A 24025-nucleotide genomic window follows, 5' to 3' on the forward strand; every position below is an offset into this window, starting at 1 on the left:
TCGAAACCTCGTTCTCCTTACATGCCGGGTATATTTCGATCAGGATGGGCTCGAGGCCAGTCTCCCGAGCGGGTCCCATGAGAAGTAGCATCGATTCGATTGGTGCGTCCTTATGCTTAGGTGTACATAGCCTAGACATCTGATTGCGGACAAGCTCTAGCTAATAGTAGGAACTGATAACCTGAAGCGTATTTCACCCCATCTAACGTGCACAATCCTTAGTCCCGATTGGTCTGGCACAGTCAGTCATATGTAGGGTCCGAAGATGAGGATCTAGACGGCGGCTCGGATCTTCGATACCGTAAACCTTGATTTCATCGTCCCCACGGTTCTCCTTGTCTGACCAGGATCATCTTCTCGAGACGCCATTCCGATATGGGCTGAGTGCTTGACTATATACCTGAGCGGCGCCAGACGTTCACAATTGTTCTACACGGTCGTGTTCCTTTGGTGGGCTTTCCTCAGCAGACCTCAATGCTCATTGCTCCTCAAACAGACTGCAGAAGCACGCTCTGAGTGAGGTTCACCTTTGATGTTAGTGACAACAACCTCGTTACATGAGCCTTGGAATGGGGTACAACAGTCATCTCGAACCAGTGCCCTTGGAGCCGACTTCTCCACTCCAGCAGGTCGGAATCTTTCTTGTCTTCTCCTCCACTGCGTTGGCTGTCGGGATAACGGCCCTGCGCTTGTACGCCAAAAGCAAAGCAAGGCAGTTTTGGTGGGGTAAGCGTATTATGAAGGCCGTCTCCTAGCTTGAGAAGACGATGCTGATGATACTCACGACAGATGACATACTCTTGTGCATAGGCACAGCCCTGTCCATCGCGCAGGCTGTGAGTGTGTATTTTGCCATGAAGACTGCATACTTTGGTATTCATATTGAGGAAATTCCTGAACACGACCCGGTCGTACCGCTGCGGTGGCAGTTCATCATTCAGCTCTGGTACAATCCAACACTAGCGGCCGTCAAAGCATCAATACTTCTGTTCATGCTGCGGCTTACCAGCCACTTGACAAAAATCAGATGGACGATCCAAATCCTGAATGCCTTGAATTTGGGAATGGGGGTGGCGATCTTCGTCGTGGTGATTATGCAGTGTGACCCCATTGAGTTCAACTGGGACAAGTCGATCCAGGGCGGCATGTGCATTAATCAGGGATGGTTTTACTTATCCACAGCGACGTTAACCATCTTCACCGACCTCCTAGTGCTAGGTCTCCCGTTCTGGGTATTCCTCGGCCTCAACATGCCGCGGAGTCTCAAGATTGCAATCATCTGTGTCTTTCTCGTTGGTGCAGTCGTCCCTGCCGTCGGCATGTATCGACTCATACTTCTCTACCGGACTTTCTTCGAATCGCCGCCTACGGACCCCACCTACTCGATAAGCCTCACCAGCTCTGTCATCGAATGCAACCTGGCCATAGTGTCATCCTCAGTGCCCGCTCTTCGTGGGTTATTCCGTTGCTGGCTGCCCCAATTGTTCTCCAACGGGAAGCCCAGCAACTACCCTTACAGTTACAGCATCAATATACCTGTGGGAGAAGCCGCACAGCATGTCGCCTTCAGCGGATGCCCTTCCAAGACTATCACGAATAAGACCTCGACGAGGGGCGGCTTGCGACATATAGACGGAGAAAACCCGGCTGTGACGGATGAGAGTGACAGGACAATGTTGGTGATCATCAAATTGGAGGGCGGCGGCAGCTTGTCTCATGTTATGAATGACAATGTTTTGACTTTTGGAGAGCCTCAACTCAAAAACTCGGTGAGTGCGGTGTAGCTTGGGAATCAGAATGTTGAAAAGAGACTGCAACGGATCACAGCACAGTCAGCAATATGATACCGAATAAATCCATGAAGGTGTGAGTCAAGACCTTGGTGGCTGGCCCTAAATATCACCAACACATCAGAGTGCAGTTGTTCACGTGCGGTGTTACAGCTTTGCGTTCACAACTTGTCCCTTAAGCTCCTTGGCGATGGAGATGCCTGCAGCTCGGCCGGAGAAAATGCAGCCGCCCAAGAATGTGCCTTCGAGAGAATTGTAACCGTGGACCCCACCACCGCCGAACCCAGCCGCCTCGCCAGCAGCATATAATCCGGGAAAGGGCTGGCCGTTCGGCTTCATAACGTTGCTTGCAAGATTCGTTTCCAGGCCTCCGAGGGTCTTTCTTGTCAAAAGGTTCATGCGTACGGCAATGAGGGGCCCATGCTTGGGATCCAGCAACCGATGCGGCGGCGCCACACGGCTTTTGCTGTCGGGCCAATAATTGCGTGCGTTGTGGATGAGCATCGCCTGTGCATCTTTCGAGTAGGCGTTGTGAAATTGGCTGTCGCGAGTTTCGACGACGTCCTTGATCTTGCTGTATTCTAGTTGGGGGCCATCCCGTTCCCCGGCAAGCTTATTCATGCTGTCGACGAGGTCTTCCAGGTTGTCCTTCACGACGAAATCAACTCCGTGTTTTTGAAAGTTCTGAACGGGGACTGTGCCCTTCTTGCCAAAAACTCGAGTCAGAAGCTTCCACCAAGACTCTATCCAACCTCTTGTTAGCAAAGCTGGCATTCCGACCTCATCAGGAGATTATTAGAGGAGCGATGTAGTTTTTAGCACCAAAATCTACAAGCAGTGAGGCTAGACTAAGAGGTGTGTGTGTTGGGAGGGTGTGGTGGGTGGTATGAACGTACTGCCAGTGATGTCAGGGTTTTGCTCTGAGCCCGATAAAGCAAATTCTCTGGCGATAATAGACTGTGTAAGGATGAACCAGGTATAGTCGTATCCGGTGCTGCAAATGTATTTGAGCGTAGCCAGCGTGTCGGTTCCTGGGAAGAGGAAGGGAGGAAGCCGTTTGCCGGTGGCATCAAGCCATAGAGACGATGGCGCAGGCAGCACGCGGATGCCGTGGTTTGGCCATATGGGATCCCAGTTGGCGAGCCCCTCGGTATAATGCCACATTCTATCCCTATTGACTACATGGGCTCCAGCGGTCTCAGCGATGGAAATGATGCGACCGTCAACATGAGCTGGGACTCCAACGACAAAGTGCTCGGGGACTTTTGGACCGAGTCGGTCCTTTGGCCACGAGGCCTTGACTGCCTCGACGTTGCCTCCGATGCCGCCGGAGGAGAGGATCACGGCAGAGCCATGAAGCTCGAATGAGCCTGACCTGTTCCTGTTTGTCTTGACCCCCCTGGGAGAATCATCAGGTTCCAAGACGCTGCCCTTTACGCCGACCGCCCTGCCGGTCATATGATCGATGATGAGCTCGTCAACCATGTGGCGGAATCTAAATTCGACAACGCCTTCCTTTGCCTTGGCTTTGACAGGCTCAGCAAAGACCCTTACGACCTCGGGCCCAGTTCCCCAGGTGAGGTGGAAGCGGGGGACAGAGTTGCCATGGCCACCGGCCGTCCCATCGCCCCTCTCAGCCCATCCAACGTTTGGAAGGAAGCCCAGGCCCCTGGCCTTCAGGTAGTTCTCCATGTGGTCGGTGGCAAAGTGGACAAAGGCCTCCGCCCACTGACGGGGCCAGTAATCGTCCTTGTCGCGATCGAAGCGGGCCGAGTTGAACCAGTCTCTCATTGCCAGTTCGCGCGAGTCCTTGATGCCCATCCTCCGCTGATCCGCTGAGTCGACGCAGAAGATGCCGCCGAGGGACCAAAAGGCCTGGCCACCGAGATTGCCCTCGTTCTCCTGATCAAGGATGACAACAGGTATATCGTTGCGGCTCAGTTCAAATGCGGCAACAAGCCCAGCGAGGCCGCCCCCGACGATGATGACTGGCTCATGAACGTGATGCGGAGCCATGCTGGCTAGGTCGTGCCTCTATCGTGCCTCGGTGGTGGCGATAGGTAGACGACTTGTGTGGTAGGCGCACAAATAATTGGTGAAGGCAAAACAAGAGGACCGGGACCCAGGAGCTCAGTATGGCTCGAACATGCACAGTTGAAGTACGGTTGATGGTTGCCGGAGCAGGGCTGGGATGATGTAGAGAAGAGGGCAGTTGAGAGGCTCAGAGAGTTACGGGTCTCATCTGTCTTAGACGAATGCCTGTTTGGGGTTTCCCCACGGGGTTTAGGCTCGCAGGGCAGCTTTGCCTCGGCTTGCGACGCTGAGAGCCTCTCCACCCACCTTTCCACGGAACGCTTCCTTGGAATAGGTAGACCTACACGTACTCGCTGCGCAGTCAGTGACAGGCTGCATGTCTCAGGCACCGTGCATTCTATGAGAACAACTGATTCCCAAAGCCCACACAATCCCCCCCCCTCCACACCACCACCTTAATCCAGGTAACCGTCCATCGTCGCCTCCATCTTCACCACACGGTCACAATCACATAAGCACATTGCCTCTGAGGTGTCCGTCTGGTCCATATGATCTGACATTTCATCACAAATCAAATGGATCAGTCGGGCACAGACGTGTGTGCTGGCAGGCAGACTGCAACAAAAGCAGCTCGTGTGTGTCGAGCGTCTCTCTGCATCGTCACCCAGACGAGCCACTCGGGAACATAGAAAGCCACCAGAGAGAAAGTATTTGTAACAGTAAAAAATGTATATGTGCATATATATATATATATATATATATATGCACATACATACACACACACACAAACATGTGTAAAACACCAAAAAATGATGCAATTCTTCTCTCTCGCCGGGAATTGAACCCGGGTCTCAAGCGTTGCTGCTTCCTGGATGGGCGATGACAAGCTTGCATACTAACCACTATACTACGAAAGAAGTCTCTTTTCTCGGGATTGCCGAGGTAGCTGGTGGGCTGGTGTTGGAAACTCGGCCCATTTGGTATAACTATATTGGCTGTCTGATCTAGGTCTGCAACGGAGCCAGACCTAGGCTGAGAGGGTGCAGCTGGTCTCACGCAAACCGACTCGCCGGATTCTGAGGCATCATTCCCCACAATTCTAGCATTTTGGGTAAGTGACCTTGAATATGTATCTCTTTGCCCTGATCAGATACCTGCCATTTAAATGGATCAGACTGGACGCATGTAGATGAATGTGGACTGTGTATAGAGCTGCTCTGGATGCAGGATGCGATACTATCATGGACTACCTACACTGTACGCATACACTTTTGGCCGCAGTGGCCACGCCAGCTCACCATCTATTGGAGCAGCTATGTTTCCATCCCATGCGCACCACTTTGCTGAATTCATCTGTTGATTCGGAGGGCCATTCATGGCTTGTGAAACAAGATAACACAACTTAGGGCAATGACAACCTGGCACATGATGTTGCAGGCACGTATCTTCTCCGCGCTGCTCATTGTAACAGTAGACGCCGAACCCAGACAGGACATGCTCTGACTCCTTGTTGGACTTGTCCGAACCGTCACAGATGTCACGAGAGTCGTGATTGACGACGTCGCAGCCATGTCGACAGAGGGAGTCGCCGACAGCAGGGGCAGGGTAGCCGTCTGCGACTGCCACTGGCCATTGGACATGAAGTCAAGGATCGGCTGGGCGCCCCAGTTCGACATTTCCGCCCCAGAGCTCTTGTTTCCAGTCATCTGGACGTGCTGTACTGGACACTGGATCAGACACGGCTCGATGTTGTCAGGCGGCCACAGTCGTTGATGCTGGTATCGATGGCCTGTAACCCTGGTTGCGCATATGCAAGTGAGCAGCAGGACTAGCATGGTCTTTCTAAATGTTGTAGTAGGTTCTAGATACTTTCGGCCCGCCACGTGGCCATGTTCAACAGGTAAATCAAGGTATTCCTCGTTTATCTCCGTCATGTTTTGAGATTTTCGATAAGTCTTCAAGTCTTTCGTGGAGGCTTTGGCCGCTTTGCCTACGAAATATCTGCCAAAGTTGTTTGGTCCATAGAACTTATATTCAGGCACAGACTCGACTTAAGGAGGCGATACACTACGCCAAGTCTATCATATTTGGTAAGCCCACGTCAGTCCTGCAATGCTGTGACTCGATAGCTGGAGCGTACCACGAACAACCAAGCACTCCCTCCAGGCACGCGGCTCCGACACATTCTGACCCTGAGAGACTACGTCAGAGCTTCTCTTTATCCTGGATTGATGGACTTCTGTGGCGTACCAGGCGACGAAAGGAGCCCCGTCTGCACTATTCACATGGAACTTGACAGGGCACTGACAGTGACTCGCTTTTGCCATCCTCACAAAAATTCATGGCTTTTGTGCCGCACATGTGAGTCACTAAATCCGAGTCACTGAGGACAGCCCAACAAAAAGGGACAACAATGGAGAGAGAAGGTCTCCGCGGCATTATGTGAATCTCACGCATCTTGCCTGGATAGGAAGTCTCTATCTCGTACGGACCCAGGTGAACGAGTCATCGAGATGCCCTGGAGTTAAGCCCCGCCACAGAAATTTGATATATTTGTTGAGATTTTGACTATCTATCTCCGCTTCTTTCCCCCATCAAGGTAGTAGGTGACACTGCTATTCAGATAGTCACATTGAAGCTGGTCGACAAAGTTAGAAGTAATTGAGGGATAGTCTAGTTTCTTGATGGGTCCCGTCATTTCGGATACTTCAGGCCACGGGCCCGCTTCATGGATAGCCTTTATCGTATTCTGGTAGCCCCTGGCTTGTAGATATGCCAGATCCGGATTCGGCTCACCAGTACGGATGAAGCTGCCAAAATAGCCGCTGGTCAACTGAATGGTGAGCAAGTCGTTGATATCGCGGTAGCTGGCCCGAGACCCGGGGAGTTAGCACTCGCAACAAGAGAACACAAAAGGGAGAGACACTCAGACTATGTTCGCTGCAAAGTAGTGGTGGAATGGATACTCTGACAAAGTGTTCAAATGGGTAAGCACGAGTCTGGGAGCTAACCTGTGTAGAGCGCCGAAGAAATTCGGTATATCGGAAGAGTGGACCTTGTAGTAGAAAGTATTTGGATTTCCGAGAGGATACCCTGGAGTGATGGCTCCCGAGATATCGAGTCCAAGGGGGTTGTAGGCCTCCTCAGGATAGGCACGAACCTATATACACAACATGAGCATCTTCTTCAAGAGCTACTCATATTACCATGTAATCAATGCAACTAAGCCCAATGACTTACAGACTCGTAAAAGTATGCTGCAGGGACAGCACCGGATTGAGCGCCAGCATATACCGTCGCTTCGCCTGCGCAACGCCAGACCAGGTCTGTGTTAACGCGAACAGAAACATTCACCGAATCTGCAGTGAGATTGCCAGTATCGTGGAGTGGGAACAGCCCTGAATCGATGATGTGCTGGGAATAATAGGGCGAGATGGAAAGGTTTTGCTCTAGACAGTCGGCTTCGTTGGTGCATGTCTTGCTATAGCTGCCGACTGAAGCACCGTCATCCTCGGCCACGCCAAAAATTATAGGCACATAGGCAGTGTTCTCATTGCTGGAGGTCAGAATGAGCTGTTCTGTGTTGATGACCTGGCCGTCTTGAACAGGATAACGAGCGACAGTTGCCAGTGAACTTAGATCCCCAGTATATGCGGTAAGACAGGTTACTTGGGCAGCTAAAGAAGTCTGCTTGCAACCTGCCTCAGTGAAAATGTTCTCGCCGGCGATACTAAATGATTCGTTGATAGTATAATACTGTAACTTGTTAGTCTCATTCAAATCAAAGGGGGATAAATACAAAACATTAGATGCCACTATCTCTGGATCTTTGAACAGCTGACACTGGACAGATACAACCTAGTCGAGATATAGCAGCTCCTAAGCAGCGCAAGATGGAATCGACCTTCGGAGGGTTATCTCTTACCGAACTATATGTAGTCCCATAACCACTTCCCAGTCCGAGAGCGAAATCGAGGCCCAGGTTGGACATACCGACAGCTCCGTGGAACTTACCAATAGCCTTACGGGACCCCAACATAACGCGGACGGAACCAGCACCTGCGGACTGGCCGGCAATTGTAATCCTCGTAGGGTCTCCTCCAAATTTCTCAATGTTTGCGATAACCCAGTCCAGGGCCGTAATTTGGTCGGCGAGCCCGTAGTTGCCCGGTAGGTGGCCTGGAACGGCGAAGAATCCGTAAGTGCTGAGCCGGTAGTTGACAGTCACAGTAACGACATCCTCGCGAGTCGCGAATTGGCCGCCATTGCCAGCCCCTTGCCCACCTGCAGTTCCGTCAGCACACATAACATCACATCATTGGGCTCATCGAGTAACCAACCAGTGAAGCCTCCTCCATGAATCCAGAAGACAACGGGTCTGAGATTCTTTGTCGATCCTACCCTTGGGATGTAGGGGGTCTCGATGTTGAGAAAGAAACAGTCCTCGCTGCCACTGCCGTACTGCAGACATTGAGGCCCGGCCAGCTGAGCAGGGACGACTGAGCCATTCCCAGGGTAGACCTCGGTATACCTGAAGCGACCGGGAAACTGAGCATAACGCACCCCGGTGAACCAGAACGCCTTCTTGTTTCGAAAGCCTTGGTAAGTGTCACCTGACTCAATGGTGATGGTAGCCGTCGAAGGGACCGGGCTGAATCCACCGACGTCGTTACCCGGCTGTGTCTGTGTGCAAAGGACGGGCAGGGACTGGTTGGTGCTGTTTTTGTGAGGAACCGCGTGGACCGGCACGTTGTCATTGCCGAGAGTGGCGATCAGGATGGCGTCGTCAACCCAGAACTTGCTACTGTTGGTGTAACCGGCGTGGGATTGATAACGCAGCTGCAGGCCGAGATCAGTGGCATTCTGAACGGGGATCTGCGAAGGAAGCAGCTGCTCGTTGAGAGCTACACAAGCCGCTTGTGCCTGATCGTAGGGCAGCGGGTCCAGCAGTAGCGCTCCAGCATGGTTGATATCGTCCTATGAAACCAGGTCAGTCCGACGCGAGCTTCGCCCCAGGGACGCGACCTTGGTTTGAATGGACGTACTGTGAAGTTCAGGTTGTTCTGGTACAGGAGAGTCAGGCTGGTGTTGATGTTCGATAGCGGTACTGTGGACGTGGCTAGAGCAGTACAGACCGCAGGAAGCAGGGACTTGAGCAGCATTATGGCGGCGATGGAGTCGTGTCGAGTGGCTCAGTCTGGGCGTGGGCTGTACTGACCACATTGGAGGCACAGAAGCCACCGCCGCCTCAACTTGTTTCAATAAATAGAAAGAGAGAGATATATATACCCACCTACCTACACGCTCCCATGATAAGCGCTGTGAGGCTAGCCGCTGCAGATGGAACCATGAGGCGCACCAGGCGCGCCGATGCAGGGGCAAGTGGACGGATGGGCGGATGGACGGCTCCGCGTCCCAAACCGTTCCAGAGAGCAGCATACACATCGAACGTAGACACGGTACAGCAGAGACGGCCACCTGTTTCTTCCGGCGATCCTCGAATCGTCATCAGCTACCTAGGTCTTCCAGCTAGCAGGCATAGTGCCCATCGCGCAAGGCTGTCCCCTATCGTGGCCCTTTCTCGTCCGCATGTGCACTTGCAGTTGGGGGAGAAAGAACGTCGGGGCAGTTGTCGCTAGCTCTTGGTACAGAAGTCTGGCGGTCGACGCGCAGGCCCCAAGAACCTGTGGAGCTCGTAGACCATCAGGGGCAGACAGCCAGCAATCTGGACCGGTAACAGCTGGATAAGTGTGGTTGCCAGTTATTACTTACCTTTTGGGCAGTTCGCAGGGCAGTGCACTTCCTAGTTCTGATGGCGGGTGCACAGATATTCTTTTAGTGAAGCTTTGCACAAAGGTGAGACCCCGCCAGCTTAGACTCTTTTTTTGGTTGTTATTTTTTGGCGGGGTGGCAAGGGGAGCTTGGCTTAGCTGTACAATCCATGTCAACAACAACCCCCACCTCGGTTCACGACCACGGCCACTCCAATCGCCACAATCTCAACAAAGGCTTCGCCAGCACGTTCTGAAATCGCGATCAAGAGCATTGACATTCCAGAAGAAGAGCTGCTCTTCTCGCCACAGCCATAATCCTCTTTGAACACCGCCGGCTGGCTGGCTCCCAACACGCCCAAGCTTCTACGATGCCTCCGAACCCCTTCCTTCTGGCAGCGGACGATCCCGCGGCGCTGTTGGCCCTCCTTCGTGACAGGCCGAGTCTGGCCTCCCAGCAGGACGACCATGGCTACTCCCTCCTCCATGCAGCAGCAAGCTATAACCAACTCGAACTCCTGCGCGCCCTCGTCAACGAGTTCAATGTACCTGTCGACCTGCGCGACGAGGACTCCGAGACCGCGTTGTTCGTCGTCGAGACAGTCGATGCTGCCAGGCTGTTGGTTGAAGAGCTTGGTATAAACACAGCCGCGACCGGCGACGAAGGATTGACGGCGCTTCAAAAAATTCAAGAGGACGGCGACTTTCCGGCAGTCGCTCAGTACCTTGCTGGCAAGGAGGCACCCGCGGATAGCGGGCAAGGTGCCGTCAATGGAGCCAGAGCCAACGGCGATTTGCCACCGGTTCCCCAGGGCCTGTCGGTCAATTTCGGATCAGTCGATGAGGGAGAAGCCACTGGTGCCTCGCCAGACCCCGAATTTAGGAGGCGCATTGAGGAACTAGCGGCCAGGGAGGATTTTGACACGGAGTCAGGCCAGGCAGCGCTCCGACAGTTGGTGGAGGAGGCTGTCGCAGGGGAGGAGCTGGCCCAGGAGCGAAACGTGCGACCCAGGCAGGGCTGAAGGACGGCACGGGCTAGCTACTCGTGACTTCTGACATCCCACAGCAGGTACTCGCTTGGCGAGCCTGGCAGTCGAAGAAATGTGGACTCGGCTATGTCTCCATTGATGCCCTTGGGGAAGGCCGAGACTGCCAGGGAAAACCATGATTGCGAGGGCAAGGCGAGGATCGCCTCGACGAGTAGTTTGCGGGCGAAGCAGGGCGGCAGAAGCCCCTCCCAGACGACGGTACATAGCCTCGCGCAGGGCCATTGTTCCGACTCGCCAGGCGGGTGGTACCGACTCAGATATGGGTCAACCGAGTCCGCCGATGACACGCGTGGGCTTTGGAGGCGCACGAGCGACAACCATTCGTAGACTTCGCTTGCGAATTGGGGGAGCTCTCCATCTCGGGTGGCGGTGTCAATTCCGGGAGGTCGCGTCAGAGGTGGCATCGCGACATCGAGATGGTCAGCGGTCTGTGGTGACGACCTAAACTTGGTTGGCTGGAAAGCTTCCAAGGGGTCGGGGTCAGGGGCTAAAGGAGGACGTCAACATGGGGCGCATGTAGGAAGAAGAGCAGACAAACAAAACCCGAGGCTCACTCTTGTTAGACACGTTACAGAATAGCCAGGTCAGTGGCTCCGTGAGGGTGTTCTTGCAGGCGTAGACAAGCCTGTCAAAGCCGGGTCTCCCATGTAACATTGATGGGCTTCGGAGGTCGAGCTCGACCACCCAGCGAGGCCTCAAGCCCCTGTTTCCCTTTGCGCCGTGTGGCTTGCCGACCAGGCCTGCGCGCTCGTACGTCTCCTTGTCCAGACACATGGTAAGCTGGCCGTCCTTCAGGGTGAAGACGTTGTCAAGGCCATTGCGGCCGCGGGACAGCATGACGATGTCGCCTATCTTGATGTACTCGGTGAAGAAGTCGCCTCGTAGAATCTGCAGCAGGGTCATGGTGACCCTACAGAACTCTGGCGCAGGCACGTTGCCGACGAGCCGCTCCTGGACTGCCTGCCATTGGTCCTGGGGCATGACGAGGTCAACCTGCACGGCTGCATCAGCACATAATGTGAACGTGAATCTCGTGTTTATCGCAAGGGTGAAAGTGTGCCCCAGACAACAAGAGGAGCATTTACCTTGCTGACCAGTCCATCGAGCAGGACTGACGACCACGGCTTGCCCCTATCTTCCCATGCTGTCGGCAGCTGGTGAGGGTCAATGTGAGGGAGGCGGCCGTAGCTGAAGAAGCACTTGGACTTCTCGTAGACGGATGGCTGCGCAAACCCGAGCATATTGTGCGTGTTGCTCGGCCCCAGACTGCGGCTGGACTGCCTGGTCTGAATGCACTCCCACAGTAACCGAGTGCGACTTCCAAGCCAATGGTGTTAATCAGATGGCCACATGGCAAGACAGATTGTTAAGAATGGCCTCCCTCCAGATTTTGGTCCACAGCATAGTAAACAAGAACCCGCAGGCTGAGCGGTGGTGCCTTTGTCAGGTAAGAAACAAAGGCGCTCAATTGCATGTGTGAGAGCTTCCTTTTATTAGGTAAGCAGGTATGGGTCTAAGCATTTTGTGCTTATGTATTTACAGTAGAACATGTACATAGTAAGGCCTGCCTGGAAATGTCCCCAAACGAAGCGTCTTGTACAGCCACACCACGAGCGAGTCTCGCCAGCAACGGTCACGTCGCTACCCTTCACTTCCTTCAGAGGCCCCCAACACGAAGGCAGAGAGACGGCAGTAAGGAAGCCATAATTCCTACCTGCTCTTTGCTTAACATGCATGGCCAGACAAGATGGAACGGCCCATGACACACCCTTCTATGTGATTTCTACTCTCGCTTCCCATCCCCATCGAACCCAGACCGCAGACCGCAGACCGCAGACCGCATGCTTCAGACCCCAGGACTGAGGGCACGGTATCTCATCACCTCTTGGCTCTTATACCTCCTCTTTAGCCGGCGTGCGTCGCGTTGACACGGACCAGGTCTCCTGCCCCTAGCACCAGCCCCAACATGGCAGAGGCTTTGTTCCTCGTCCGCTTCAGCCAGGCGCACGAAACCTTCCGCGTGCCTGAGCTGCAAGCCCTGGCCGAGACCGAGAACGTTCCCGTCACCATAGTATCATACAGCAGCCGCGTGCCGTTCTGCATCATTACTGGGCCCCCAGATCCGCACGCGGCAGCCCGCCTTGTCCGCCGCGCCATCCTTACCCAGGCCGTCTACGAGTACTGGGGCTCCGGTGAGAGCCTTGACGAGCTGCACCAGGCCGTCAAAGAGCGATCCTCGCACCTGTGGGAGCAGTACGCCGCCGACTCGTGGAAGTTCAACATCGACTCCTTCCAAGGCACGCGCAGCGCCGACTCTCGCCGTGACCTCATCAACTCCTTCCGCTACATGCCCCTCCGCGGGCCCATCAGGATGAAGGACCCCGACCAGGAGTACACCGTCTTTGAGGAGTGGCCACCCGACTCGCCACGCCTGGGCCTCGGCCACCCTGATCGCTACCACTTTGGCCGCTTCCTCGGCAGGGGCGCCCGCGACATGGTCGCGCGCTTCGACCTCAAGAAGCGGCCCTACATCTCTACCACGTCCATGGACTCAGAGCTCGCCCTCGTCACCGCCAACCTGGCCCTCGCCGCCCCAGGGAGGCTCTTCTACGACCCCTTCGTCGGCACCGGCAGCTTCCCCATTGCCTGCTCCGCCTTCGGCGCCCTGAGCTGGGGCAGCGACATCGACGGCCGCGCTGTGCGCGGCTCGGGCAACGACGCCAGGGCAGAGGCCAAGAGGGGCCTGGTCAAGGGCGAGAAGACCCTCCGCGGCAACTTCAAGCACTACGCCATCCTTGACAGGCTGGGCGACGTCTTCACCTCGGACCTGACCAACTCTCCGCTGCGGCGCCTGTCATTCGGTCTGGGTGGCAAGGGCGGAAGGGCGCGGCTGTTCGACGGCATCGTCTGCGACCCGCCCTACGGCGTGCGGGAAGGTCTGGTGGTGCTCGGGTGCCGGGATCCAGAGACGCGGCCGTGGGTCGTTGAGGCCGGCCACGAGAGACTCAAGGACCCCAACTTCGTGCCCCCCAAGAAACCCTACAGCTTCCTCGCCATGCTTGACGACATCTTGCACTTTGCGTCAGAGACACTTGTGGACGGCGGTCGGCTGTCATTCTGGATGCCAACGGCCAATGACGAGGACCAAGAGATCCCGTCGCCGGCGCACCCCTGCCTCGAAGCTGTCGCCATCTGTGTGCAGCCATTCAACAAGTGTAAGTCGTTGCTCCTACTGCTTCAGGCCAACTACTCTAAGCGGCTCATGCTCCGGTGCTGACATTTTCTTCTTCTTTTTTCTCAGGGTCGCGCAGGCTCATCACGTACCGCAAGCTGTCGGACGAGTCTGTCGACGAGTCCGAGTTGCAATCATGGAGGGCAAAGGCGCAGAGACAGCATGCGGGCACGACTGCAGACGAGCTCAACCCTTTCAGGAAGGGCTACTTTAACAAGTTCCAGATAGACGCCTCATCTTGATGGCAGGCCCGCCAGCCCATACGCAGAAAATGTGCCTCACAAGCTGCTTCTTGTTTGTATCCTGAACCGCCCAAATACCGGGGTCGATTGTGATAAAATGCCACGCTGTACCCAAAAGCGTGCGTCTATGGCACTGCAGACAACCTCGCTTGGAGAGGAACGGACCCCCTTGCCGCCCTCGAAGCGCCCTTCGTCCGGCCCCTCGGCTGGGAACGTCGCCCTGATCAGCCTGACGGATGATGTGTAGCCCTCAAGACCTGCCCTCGCCATCCATATGTCATCAAGCTCATGTACGGTGTCTTCGCTTTCATGCTTATATATTACCAACCGCCAACTCCATGCTCGGCGTCCAAATTCTTACCGGAACTCCAATGCGCTGTAGCAACCCTTGTCCTCAACGTGTTTCAATTCAAGTTGCTGGAATCTGCAAGATTGTCAGCAGAGTAGGGCCAGACGCGTGCTGAGTTCGTGTGTTTGCGTGCTTTTGGCACCACCATAACACGGGGGGGGGGGGGCACCGTTGCCTCAGATCCACTCACCTCTCGCTCTTGCTGTGGAAATAAATGCCATTGATCTCCCCTTGGACCTGATTAAAACAAATATAGTAGAACCCCTCAAAGCTCGCACCGCTAATCGTCCGCACCCTGTGATCAGGGACGAGGAAGTGCTCCTTCCAGCGCATGAAGATATGTTCGCTCTGCGCAATGTCCTTGATTACCACTGCGGAGCCTCTACGTGCCTGCTTGGAATATGGTCGGAAGGCGGGGAATTTGGACCAGTGCGATAGGTCGGTCTTATCGTTGGCTCCCCAGCTCTCGTGTTTTGTCATGAAGCCATACTTGTTCCCAATTATCTCGCCCTCAAAGTACGTCGTGAGCGTGGGATGGTCATCGGTCAGCCCTGGCGAGAACAGACGGAGAGTCAGCATTCTGGACCAGGAGCGCATCGCTTGGTTGGCTGAGGGGACAAACCTTGGATACGGAGGTAGCCGCAGAGGAACGATTCCCGCAGGTCGACATACTTGATCTCAACCTGAACCTCGTAGACTTGCCTCTCGGACTGCTGTGTCCCTGTGAAGCGGCTGCCTGCGCGCAGGTATGTTGACGGCGAGGCTGGTATTATCTGGGCATTGTCAGTTAGTCCCGGGCCAAATTGCTCTCAGACCCATACGTACCCTTTTAGAGGGGAATCCATATCCCATACTGGGCAGAGCGTAGTCCTCTTCCGTCGCATGATCAAGGTCGGTGGATGTGTGCATGTCAGGGTCAGATCCAGACGGCGCGCCTGTCCCGACGCCATGGCGTGGCCTCGAAAGACGGAGGGACTCGGGCGATGTTATGTCGCAGGGAGAGTCTGTTCGTTCGTCGTCGGTCTCTGCCATTGCTTGTTGGTCGATGCGCCCTTGGCTGTCGGTAGTGGAGGGACTGGTCGCTGCCATATCGGTGGTGGTTCCATCACTACTCAGGAACTGAGGACCAAGAGGGCTTGTTGTAGAGCTCGGGGACGCGCCGACGTCTTGCTCGAGACTTGAGTGCCGCCCAGCACGTCTGCTGACGTCGTGGGTGGAACTGTATGCATCAGAGCGGGTGTGCCAGCTGGTAGGAGGGTGCTGTGCGGTCTGTTGTTCCTCGGGGTCTGGACATGTGGCGGCGATTGTGTACGGAGGCTGAGGACCTGGCGAGGATGGAGTAGGCATGACTGGAGGATAGTGTATGGCTCGGGTGGTTGGAGATGTGTTCCCGGCGGGAATGCCTCCGAAAGCGCCGGCTTTGAGAGACGAGGGGGGGGGGGGCGGACAGGATTTTGGCAGACAGGCGGTCCGCGAAAGCCAATGATGTAGATACTGTGGCAGGGAGATGACTCGAGGCAGACAGACGCCTTTGAGGCGATTGCGGCGACGAGGACGGGCGAGCCGGTCGAGGCAGGCAGGCAGGCGCAGGGCTCGCAGCCTCAGAGGCAGGCCAGGTCCTGCAAGATGAATATCGATGGATGCGGGATTCCGGCTGTCAATGACGACGGTGCTGGCTGTTGTGGACTGCGCAGTGGGAAAGTACCGAGGGTTGATCTAGATGGGACAGGATAGCCAGCATGTGGCACCCGTGTGAACGTTGGGTGCCGGGTGCTGGACGCTGGATGGCGGATGTTGAGCGTTGCTGTGGATGCTGGATGTTGGATGTTGCGCCTCTGAGTTAACAAATGCGCGGTAAGATGTGGAATTGGGAAGCGTCGCGCAACGGAAAGTGGCAGTCCAGTCGAGTCGAGTCGAGTCGAATCGAGTCGTCGGGCCGGGTCGAGTCAGAGTGAGACGAGGGTTGGACCGGGTCCAAGGTTGGGGAAGGCTAGGCCCAGAGCGCGACGCCTGTGGCACCGAGGCAGGGCTAGGCACGTACTGTGGTAGTCTAGATAGTCCAGGTAGTATGCTGGATACCCAAGCTGCTGCTTTGCCCCCAGACACGAACGGTGACAGGATGACGGGGCGAGGAGACGAGCGGCAGACAAATAAAAGAAGAAGACAGGAGGGGGGGGGGAGGAAAAAAAGATACCAGGCTTGGGAAGAGGGTACCAGTGAGGAGGAAGGCAAAAGATGACGGTCTAGTCGTCCATGTAGTCTTGGTCTGTACTGTAGACTATGTATGGTCTTTGCATTGGAAGGGCGAGTAGAAGGGACACGAGCCCACCTGTAGTACACACCGTCACCGTATGCACACCTCCTGCCTGCGATGCGAGGGCCCGTCGCTTAGGGCCTCGGCCAGTGCGACGGCACCCCGGCCTACCTGGGCAATCAACCGATTACCCTGCAGACAACAACGACAGGCAACCTACCAGCCTGCCAACCAGGCACCATGGCTCGACTCTCTGGCCTTGGGAGCCTGCACGCATCACATCACCTTTCCACCACACTTTCGAGTATTCTGCGTACAGTCAGTCCATTCGGCCATGGATTGGATTCCGGGTCTGGACACGCCATCCATCCCACGCGCATGACCCCTAGTATGAAGTTCCTCCAGAGTCAGGAATTCCAAAAGTCTGAGGGGCTGGAGTCAGGAGCAACGGCGTGACCGACTCGTCAGTGTCTGGACCGATTACATCAATCAGTGACCCAATTGCCCCGGCTCCTCTCTGTATCTCGTGCCCCTAGCAGATGCAGATTCACTATGCATTGTGAGACGGTGGACTGTAGACTCTACGCTCTAGACTATGGCATGTAGGCGCTTCCTCCGCTGGGACATGCATGCCAAGTAGTCGACCATACGGAAGCTGGCCATTGCTTTTGCTCATCCTCGCTGTCGACTGTCGACTGTCAGCCCCATATGTCCGCCCTTTTCCTCTGCATCCACGCTCGCTTTGCCTTCTTTGCTCTGACCATCCAACCCCTGCTGTGAGAAGACACCTAAGTAGATTTACGCCGTGCCAGGCCGAGACCCGAACCCGGACCCGAACCCGAACTACTTCCCCCCCCCCCCAACTGCTCCCTTCCAGAGCAGCAACGAAAAACAAGGGGTATCATGGTCGTCGTTTCCTCCCCTGGGCCATTCAGATGGGCTTGATCTTGAAGTGCAGAGATATCAGGGAGAAGACAAGAGCCTTTAGGTCTTGCACCAGGTAATAGAAGACCCGCAGGCCCTCGGGGTCGGCAGACTCGGTGACATCGTGGAGGGAGCCGATCTTTGCTGTCTCAAAGCTGATGTGGTCGCCGCCCATCTTGATCTCGAGCTCCTGCCTTCCGTCCTTGTTCTTTTGTGGCCACTTGCCGTCGTCTTCCTTGAGGATTTCGCTCGACTTGATGATGCGCTTGATCTCCTCGATAATAACGGAGCTGACGCACACTAAAACGCAGTCCTTCAGCACGTGCCGTCGAGCTCATGGGTTTGTGGGCGTGTGCGTGCGTTGAAAGATTGGCGGGTGGTGATGGCGGTGTTGGTAGGGGAGGGGGGAGGGGAGGTGGCTAACGTACTCTCCTTGCGGATGAGACTGTCGTTCCGGTAGTTGGAGTTGTTTGCGTATCGTGCGACGGCGCTGCGTCCGTCGCCTACGACTCGGAAGTCGAATTCTGTCGCGACAAAGGCCGTCAGCTATCCACAGCATGGTCCACAGGATGAGGGTTGGAGGTGAAAAACGGGGTTGGGAAGCAGAAAACGAAGAACACAAACCCAGAAACTCATGGCCGAAGCGGCCTGAGTGGCCAGAGTAGTACCGGATATAGAAGGGCTCGTTGGCGGACGACATGGCGATGTAGTCAAAACAGTCAATACCAGGCGCGTGGATGTCGCAGATATCAACCATAGGGTCTCGTCATGCTTAGCAGCGGACGGCGGATACGGTGACGGCGGCAGGCAATCGGCTGTGTGTTTGCAGGTAGACTACATAGACCAGGTACCTGCTGCGAAACCTGGGCAAGCTGTGGGGGCCGCGGCAGGACTGTGGGGAGGTGTGTACAGTCTGAGAAGGAGTAGCTGACAGGGCTGGGTTATCTCAGCGGCCCAGGGCCCCTTTCTCGCGGTCACCAACCTAGGTTGTACCTTCCTAGATACATTGGTACCCAGATACCTTCCTCAGTAGTGTGCCCTTCGCATCTGGCCATGGCCGCATTGATACTCAACTGCTTGAATTGTGGTGAAGCGGCCAGTACGAGATGGATGAGAACTAAAGAAATCCAAGTTATGTTCCGGCAGAGCTGTCTTTGATGCTGGGAGTCCAGCAGGTGCCCGTTGCCAGAGGATGTGATGTTGTAGATACCACCATACTGTCTACATAGTCCACCTAGGTATCTAGATACCTAGCTCAGGTACCTACCTAGCTCGCCTAGGTAGCTGGGCTCTCACACGCGGGCCGGAACCTGCCAATTTTCCACCTCCGATTTGAGGACGCTTGGACCAGGCCGGCCAATTGCGATGCGAGGCTGTTAGCGTCTTGGTGCCACTGTGTCACTGGGTGCCAGCCTGGCACCCTGGCAGCCCTGGGCACTTGCACTTGCACTTACAGTAGCCCAAGCAGCGGCACCATAGCAGTACCGGGCGGTCCAGCAGTCGGCAGGGCCAGATCTCAGCAACACAGAGACGAGAGACGATCCATCTCTGGCCTGTGAATTGCGCCAACTCTCGCCTCCCTCCACATCGCCCTCGACAACGCATTTGTTGGTTGCTTGAAGCCGGCACTCAACCCCCTCACCTCTCTCTTTAACCCAATTGAGCTTTCGGTGCCCGTCGTTATCCCACCCCCACTCCCCTAACATCGCCATCAGCCGACTCCAAACAAGACACCTGTCGACTGCATCAGCCTGGGGAGCTTCGAGTCGCCCCAGTCCCGCCGTCGACAGCAACCGCCGCCCTCGCTCTCGGACCAGGGCCACAGGACGAGCACCGCCATCAGTCTGACACGTCTCGGGAAGCTCGTTGGGCTGCCCACAACTCCCCCAACATGTCCTCCTTCCTCGAGAATGCCTACAGCCTCGTCCACCAGGACAATGCCGCTGATGTCCCCTCCATGTCCGAGCTGCGGACACAGCTCGAGAAGGGCACCGACGAGAGCAAGGTCCAGACCATGAAGTCCATCCTCACAATCATGCTGAACGGCGATCCAATGCCTCAACTTCTCATGCACATCATCCGTTTCGTCATGCCATCCAAATCGAAGCCCCTCAAGAAGCTCCTCTACTTCTACTACGAGATCTGCCCCAAGCTCGACGCTGGCGGCAAGCTCAAGCAGGAGATGATTCTGGTCTGGTACGCGCCCATACGGCCTGCTGCTGCTGCTGCTGCTGCTGCCGCCGCCGCCGCCGCCTCCTTCTCCTGTCATGTTAATCCCATGTTTGCCTGAATGCTGACAGCGCTTGTCCCGCAGCAACGGCATAAGAAACGACCTCCAGCACCCCAACGAGTATATCCGGGGTAACACCCTGCGCTTCCTCTGCAAGCTTCGCGAACCCGAGCTCATCGAGCCCCTCCTTTCCTCGGCCCGATCTTGCCTCGAGCACCGTCACGCATACGTCCGCAAGAACGCCGTCTTCGCCGTAGCTTCTATCTACCAGCACTCTCCGTCGTTGATACCAGACGCGTCCGACCTCATCGCTACTTTCCTCGAGACTGAAAGCGACCCTACGTCTAAGCGAAACGCGTTTGCCGCTCTCGTCAGCATCGATCACCAGAAGGCCCTGGCATACCTGAGCTCCGTCTTCGAGGGCATCCCCAACGCCGAGGAGCTATTGCAGCTGGTCGAGCTCGAGTTCATTCGCAAGGATGCCGTCCAGAACCCCCAGAACAAGGTAGGCCCTCAGGCTTTTGTGAGATAGGCAAGGGCAATTGGATGTGCTAACGGCTTCAGGCGCGCTACCTACGGCTGATATTCGACCTTCTTGAGGCCGGTGCGTCCACGGTCGTCTACGAGGCCGCCTCGTCGCTAACCGCCTTGACGAGCAATCCCGTCGCTGTCAAGGCAGCTGCAGCCAAATTTATCGAGCTGAGCATCAAGGAGGCGGACAACAATGTCAAGCTGATCGTGCTCGACCGGGTGGACCAGCTTCGGAAGAAGAACGAGGGGGTGTTGGACGACCTCATCATGGAGATCTTGCGCGTTCTCTCGAGCCCAGACATTGATGTGCGCCGGAAAGCCCTGAGCATCGCCCTGGAAATGGTCTCGAGCAAGAACGTCGAAGAGGTCGTGCTCCTTCTCAAGAAGGAGCTGTCCAAGACCGTGGATCAGGAGTACGAGAAGAACACCGAGTACCGCCAGCTCCTCATCCACTCAATACACCAGTGTGCCATCAAGTTTTCTGAAGTGGCGGCTAGCGTTGTCGACTTGTTGATGGATTTCATCGCCGACTTCAACAACACGTCTGCCGTGGACGTCATCAATTTTGTCAAGGAGGTCGTCGAGAAGTTCCCCAAGCTACGGCCAGCTATTGTCCACAGGCTAGTTGACACGCTCAGCGAGGTGCGAGCTGGCAAGGTATACAGGGGAATTCTATGGATTGTCGGCGAGTACTCCCTCGAGGAGAAGGACATTCGAGACGCGTGGAAGCGGATCAGGGCCAGCCTCGGAGAGATTCCAATTCTTGCCTCAGAACAACGTCTGCTCGACAACGTCGACGGCGAGGAAGAGAAGGAGAAGGACCAGGTCAACGGTCATCATAAGCCAGCTGCGCCGACAGGTTCACGGAGGGTGCTTGCGGACGGTACATACGCAACCGAGACTGCTCTCACCAGCCAGTCATCCGCTGCTGCCAAGTTAGAGGCCGTCAAGGCAGCGCAGAAGCCGCCACTCAGGCAGCTTATTCTCGATGGCGATTACTACCTTGCAACGGTCCTTTCAGCAACCCTCACAAAATTGGTCATGAGGCATTCCGAGATCTCGTCCGAACACGCCCGGACGAATGCTTTGCGCGCAGAGGCGATGCTGATCCTGATCTCCATCATCCGGGTTGGTCAGTCGCAGTTCGTCAAGGCGCCCATCGACGAGGACTCCGTTGACCGGATCATGTCATGCGTGCGATCCCTGGCAGAGTTCCGTGAGCACAAGGAGCTGGAAACTGTCTATCTGGATGACACAAGGAAGGCCTTCCGTGCTATGGTGCAGGTTGAGGAGAAGAAGCGGGCCGCCAAGGAGGCTGTCGAGAAGGCAAAGACGGCTGTGCAGGTCGATGACGTCGTGGCCATCCGCCAACTAAGCAAGAAGAACATGGGAGATGGGTCGGACGACGTTGAGGTCGATCTTGAGCGTGCCACGGGCGGCGACAGCACCGCGACAGAGGATCTCAGCTCTAAGCTGAGCAGAGTCGTCCAACTCACTGGCTTCTCGGACCCCGTGTACGCCGAAGCGTACGTAAAGGTCCACCAATTCGACATTGTGCTTGATGTGCTCCTTGTCAACCAGACCACGGAGACCCTGCAAAACTTGTCTGTCGAATTTGCGACCCTCGGAGACCTCAAGGTCGTAGAGCGGCCAACGACACAAAACCTGGGCCCGCATGATTTCCACAACGTGCAATGTACAATCAAAGTCTCGTCGACCGACACGGGCGTCATTTTCGGAAACGTTGTATACGATGGCGCTCACAGCACAGATACGAACGTAGTAATCCTCAACGATCTACATGTAGATATCATGGATTACATCCAACCGGCGACCTGCACCGAGACCCAATTCCGCACGATGTGGACGGAGTTTGAGTGGGAGAACAAGGTTAATATCAACAGCAAGGCCAAGACACTGCGTGAGTTCTTGGATCAGCTGATGGCGGCGACCAACATGAACTGCCTCACGCCCGAGGCAAGTCTCAAGGGCGACTGCCAGTTCCTGAGCGCTAATCTTTATGCGAGAAGCGTGTTCGGTAAGTTTCAACTGTTTTTTCTTGCGCCTCGCAGGTCTGATGCTGATTTCTCAATCACAGGTGAGGATGCTCTGGCGAACCTGAGCATCGAGAAGGAAGGCGAGGATGGTCCTATCACAGGTTTCGTCCGGATACGTAGCCGCAGCCAGGGCCTGGCGCTTAGCTTGGGAAGTCTCAAGGGACTGAACAAGATCGGGACGTCGGCTTGAGTTGCAACGTATTGAGAATTATAGATAAGAGGTGACGGGACTGGTTAATTACAAAAGCCCATGATGAAACAGAAAGATAGCAGGAAGCATAGAGATATGCACACTGCTGTCTCAAGTAGCCCACACCACAAAAGCTACCATGATTGAATCCACTTACTTGTATGTCTGTGCTGTGGTGCACCATGTCAAACTTGCCTTGGAGTGTACCCATATCGCCTTAATTATGTCTGCATTGTCTTGGAATATGCCCTTGGTCCAAGCACATCAGACCAGACTGTATGTATTAAACCTCTTGAATTATAAGAACACCCCATCCCTGCCTCTATGTAGACACTGTGGTCCGAGACCTGAGAGATAATCATCTCCCTCCCCTATTCAGATCTTTTCTGCTCTGGAGAAGAATGTTGACATGTGACATTAACATCAGGCTTTACCCTCCAAATGACACTTCCTACGTTGCATAGGGTAAGAACGTTGCCGAGAATGTTACATTCGTCGCCCCAAGTCAACACCTTTAGTACTCCTCAATAAGATGAGTTATAGTTATCCCGTAGGAGGTTATAAGTATTATTAGATTATCAAGCCTTGGTTTCAAAGCAGATAGAGTGGTTTGTAAACTTGGATGGACATTGTGAAAAAAGAGAAATTGGCATGCAGCAAAGGGGTATCTCAGTACGAATAGCGGGATCAAAGCCCTGACAAAGATGCGCAAAAGCCAAATGCAAAAGTTCTCCCAAGTCTGTAATATGATGATCTGATGATCGGGTGGTTTGTTCAAAGCACCACGGAGCCACCGTGGCTGGGCCTTTCGCGCAAAAAAGAATCATGGTGTACATGGCGCTGACGATCAGCAGACTGAAAATGAGGCGAGGCTCAACAGCCAGGTAGATTGAGGCAGCTGAAGAGCTTAGCTGTAGAAATACCGCTCGACTGTAACTAAGTGTCGGACTCGAGCGTGGACTACCAAGTGACGCGGAAGGGGTTGTGAGATATTGGGTGGCTGATAAGAGTGCAAAACCCAGTCCTTGAGCCAGACCCGCGAGAGGGCAGAGTTCTCCTCAGCGCGCCGGTTGAATGAGGATCATGTGATGAAGACATGGGCAGAACATGGCTACGATCGACGCTCATGGTCGAAATCGGCCGCCGCGCAAGTCCTGTGGTTGCGTCAGGGACAACGTGAACAGGAATTTAGCGGTGGACCTGGCCAAGCTCTATGTGAGGACTCGTCGGCGGCTGAGAGGACGCGTTTCGTAAAAGTCCAAGGAGCCCAACCTTGAAGGTCGGGAGTTTAGTGTGTCAGTCTGGACACGAGGAGGTTGGTAAACGGCAAGATGATCCTCACGACCTTGAGTTTGAGGGTTCTGGGCATGCA

The 24025-nt window shown here is 55.1% G+C and overlaps 10 protein-coding genes across 10 annotated transcripts; 4 read left to right on the plus strand and 6 right to left on the minus strand.

Moving 5' to 3' along the window:
- Positions 1 to 569: 569 nt before the first annotated feature.
- On the plus strand, positions 570 to 1784 carry J7T55_007005 (uncharacterized protein; the record flags this gene model as incomplete). The annotated part of the gene is made up of 2 exons (XM_053135854.1): positions 570 to 726; positions 790 to 1784. The coding sequence occupies 2 exons, from the start codon at positions 570 to 572 to the stop codon at positions 1782 to 1784; spliced, it is 1152 nt and encodes a 383-aa protein (XP_052986503.1).
- Positions 1785 to 1937: 153 nt separating this feature from the next.
- J7T55_007006 (uncharacterized protein) lies at positions 1938 to 3806 on the minus strand (the record flags this gene model as incomplete). Its single annotated transcript, XM_053135855.1, has 2 exons — positions 1938 to 2533; positions 2687 to 3806. The coding sequence occupies 2 exons, from the start codon at positions 3804 to 3806 to the stop codon at positions 1938 to 1940; spliced, it is 1716 nt and encodes a 571-aa protein (XP_052986504.1).
- Positions 3807 to 5197: 1391 nt separating this feature from the next.
- On the minus strand, positions 5198 to 5659 carry J7T55_007007 (uncharacterized protein; the record flags this gene model as incomplete). Its single annotated transcript, XM_053135856.1, has 1 exon — positions 5198 to 5659. The coding sequence occupies one exon, from the start codon at positions 5657 to 5659 to the stop codon at positions 5198 to 5200; it is 462 nt and encodes a 153-aa protein (XP_052986505.1).
- A 737-nt stretch (positions 5660 to 6396) lies between these two features.
- J7T55_007008 (uncharacterized protein) lies at positions 6397 to 8986 on the minus strand (the record flags this gene model as incomplete). The annotated part of the gene is made up of 6 exons (XM_053135857.1): positions 6397 to 6691; positions 6836 to 6984; positions 7065 to 7423; positions 7818 to 8108; positions 8165 to 8801; positions 8870 to 8986. 6 exons carry the CDS (start codon positions 8984 to 8986, stop codon positions 6397 to 6399), a joined length of 1848 nt encoding a protein of 615 aa, XP_052986506.1.
- Positions 8987 to 9966: 980 nt separating this feature from the next.
- Positions 9967 to 10617, plus strand: J7T55_007009 (nkyrin repeat protein; the record flags this gene model as incomplete). The annotated part of the gene is made up of 1 exon (XM_053135858.1): positions 9967 to 10617. One exon carries the CDS (start codon positions 9967 to 9969, stop codon positions 10615 to 10617), a length of 651 nt encoding a protein of 216 aa, XP_052986507.1.
- Positions 10618 to 10634: 17 nt separating this feature from the next.
- J7T55_007010 (uncharacterized protein) lies at positions 10635 to 11885 on the minus strand (the record flags this gene model as incomplete). The annotated part of the gene is made up of 3 exons (XM_053135859.1): positions 10635 to 11131; positions 11199 to 11637; positions 11730 to 11885. 3 exons carry the CDS (start codon positions 11883 to 11885, stop codon positions 10635 to 10637), a joined length of 1092 nt encoding a protein of 363 aa, XP_052986508.1.
- Positions 11886 to 12610: 725 nt separating this feature from the next.
- On the plus strand, positions 12611 to 14118 carry J7T55_007011 (uncharacterized protein; the record flags this gene model as incomplete). The annotated part of the gene is made up of 2 exons (XM_053135860.1): positions 12611 to 13859; positions 13946 to 14118. The coding sequence occupies 2 exons, from the start codon at positions 12611 to 12613 to the stop codon at positions 14116 to 14118; spliced, it is 1422 nt and encodes a 473-aa protein (XP_052986509.1).
- Positions 14119 to 14154: 36 nt separating this feature from the next.
- On the minus strand, positions 14155 to 15814 carry J7T55_007012 (uncharacterized protein; the record flags this gene model as incomplete). The annotated part of the gene is made up of 5 exons (XM_053135861.1): positions 14155 to 14422; positions 14480 to 14542; positions 14658 to 15018; positions 15090 to 15240; positions 15293 to 15814. 5 exons carry the CDS (start codon positions 15812 to 15814, stop codon positions 14155 to 14157), a joined length of 1365 nt encoding a protein of 454 aa, XP_052986510.1.
- A 1838-nt stretch (positions 15815 to 17652) lies between these two features.
- Positions 17653 to 18402, minus strand: J7T55_007013 (mago nashi domain protein; the record flags this gene model as incomplete). The annotated part of the gene is made up of 3 exons (XM_053135862.1): positions 17653 to 17945; positions 18074 to 18169; positions 18270 to 18402. 3 exons carry the CDS (start codon positions 18400 to 18402, stop codon positions 17653 to 17655), a joined length of 522 nt encoding a protein of 173 aa, XP_052986511.1.
- Positions 18403 to 19536: 1134 nt separating this feature from the next.
- On the plus strand, positions 19537 to 22653 carry J7T55_007014 (uncharacterized protein; the record flags this gene model as incomplete). Its single annotated transcript, XM_053135865.1, has 4 exons — positions 19537 to 19841; positions 19960 to 20380; positions 20440 to 22444; positions 22505 to 22653. 4 exons carry the CDS (start codon positions 19537 to 19539, stop codon positions 22651 to 22653), a joined length of 2880 nt encoding a protein of 959 aa, XP_052986512.1.
- Between the last annotated feature and the right edge of the window lie 1372 nt (positions 22654 to 24025).

Source organism: Diaporthe amygdali (genome assembly GCF_026229845.1).
Source record: "Diaporthe amygdali strain CAA958 chromosome Unknown NODE_60_length_211398_cov_62_513432, whole genome shotgun sequence".
NCBI lineage: Eukaryota > Fungi > Ascomycota > Sordariomycetes > Diaporthales > Diaporthaceae > Diaporthe > Diaporthe amygdali.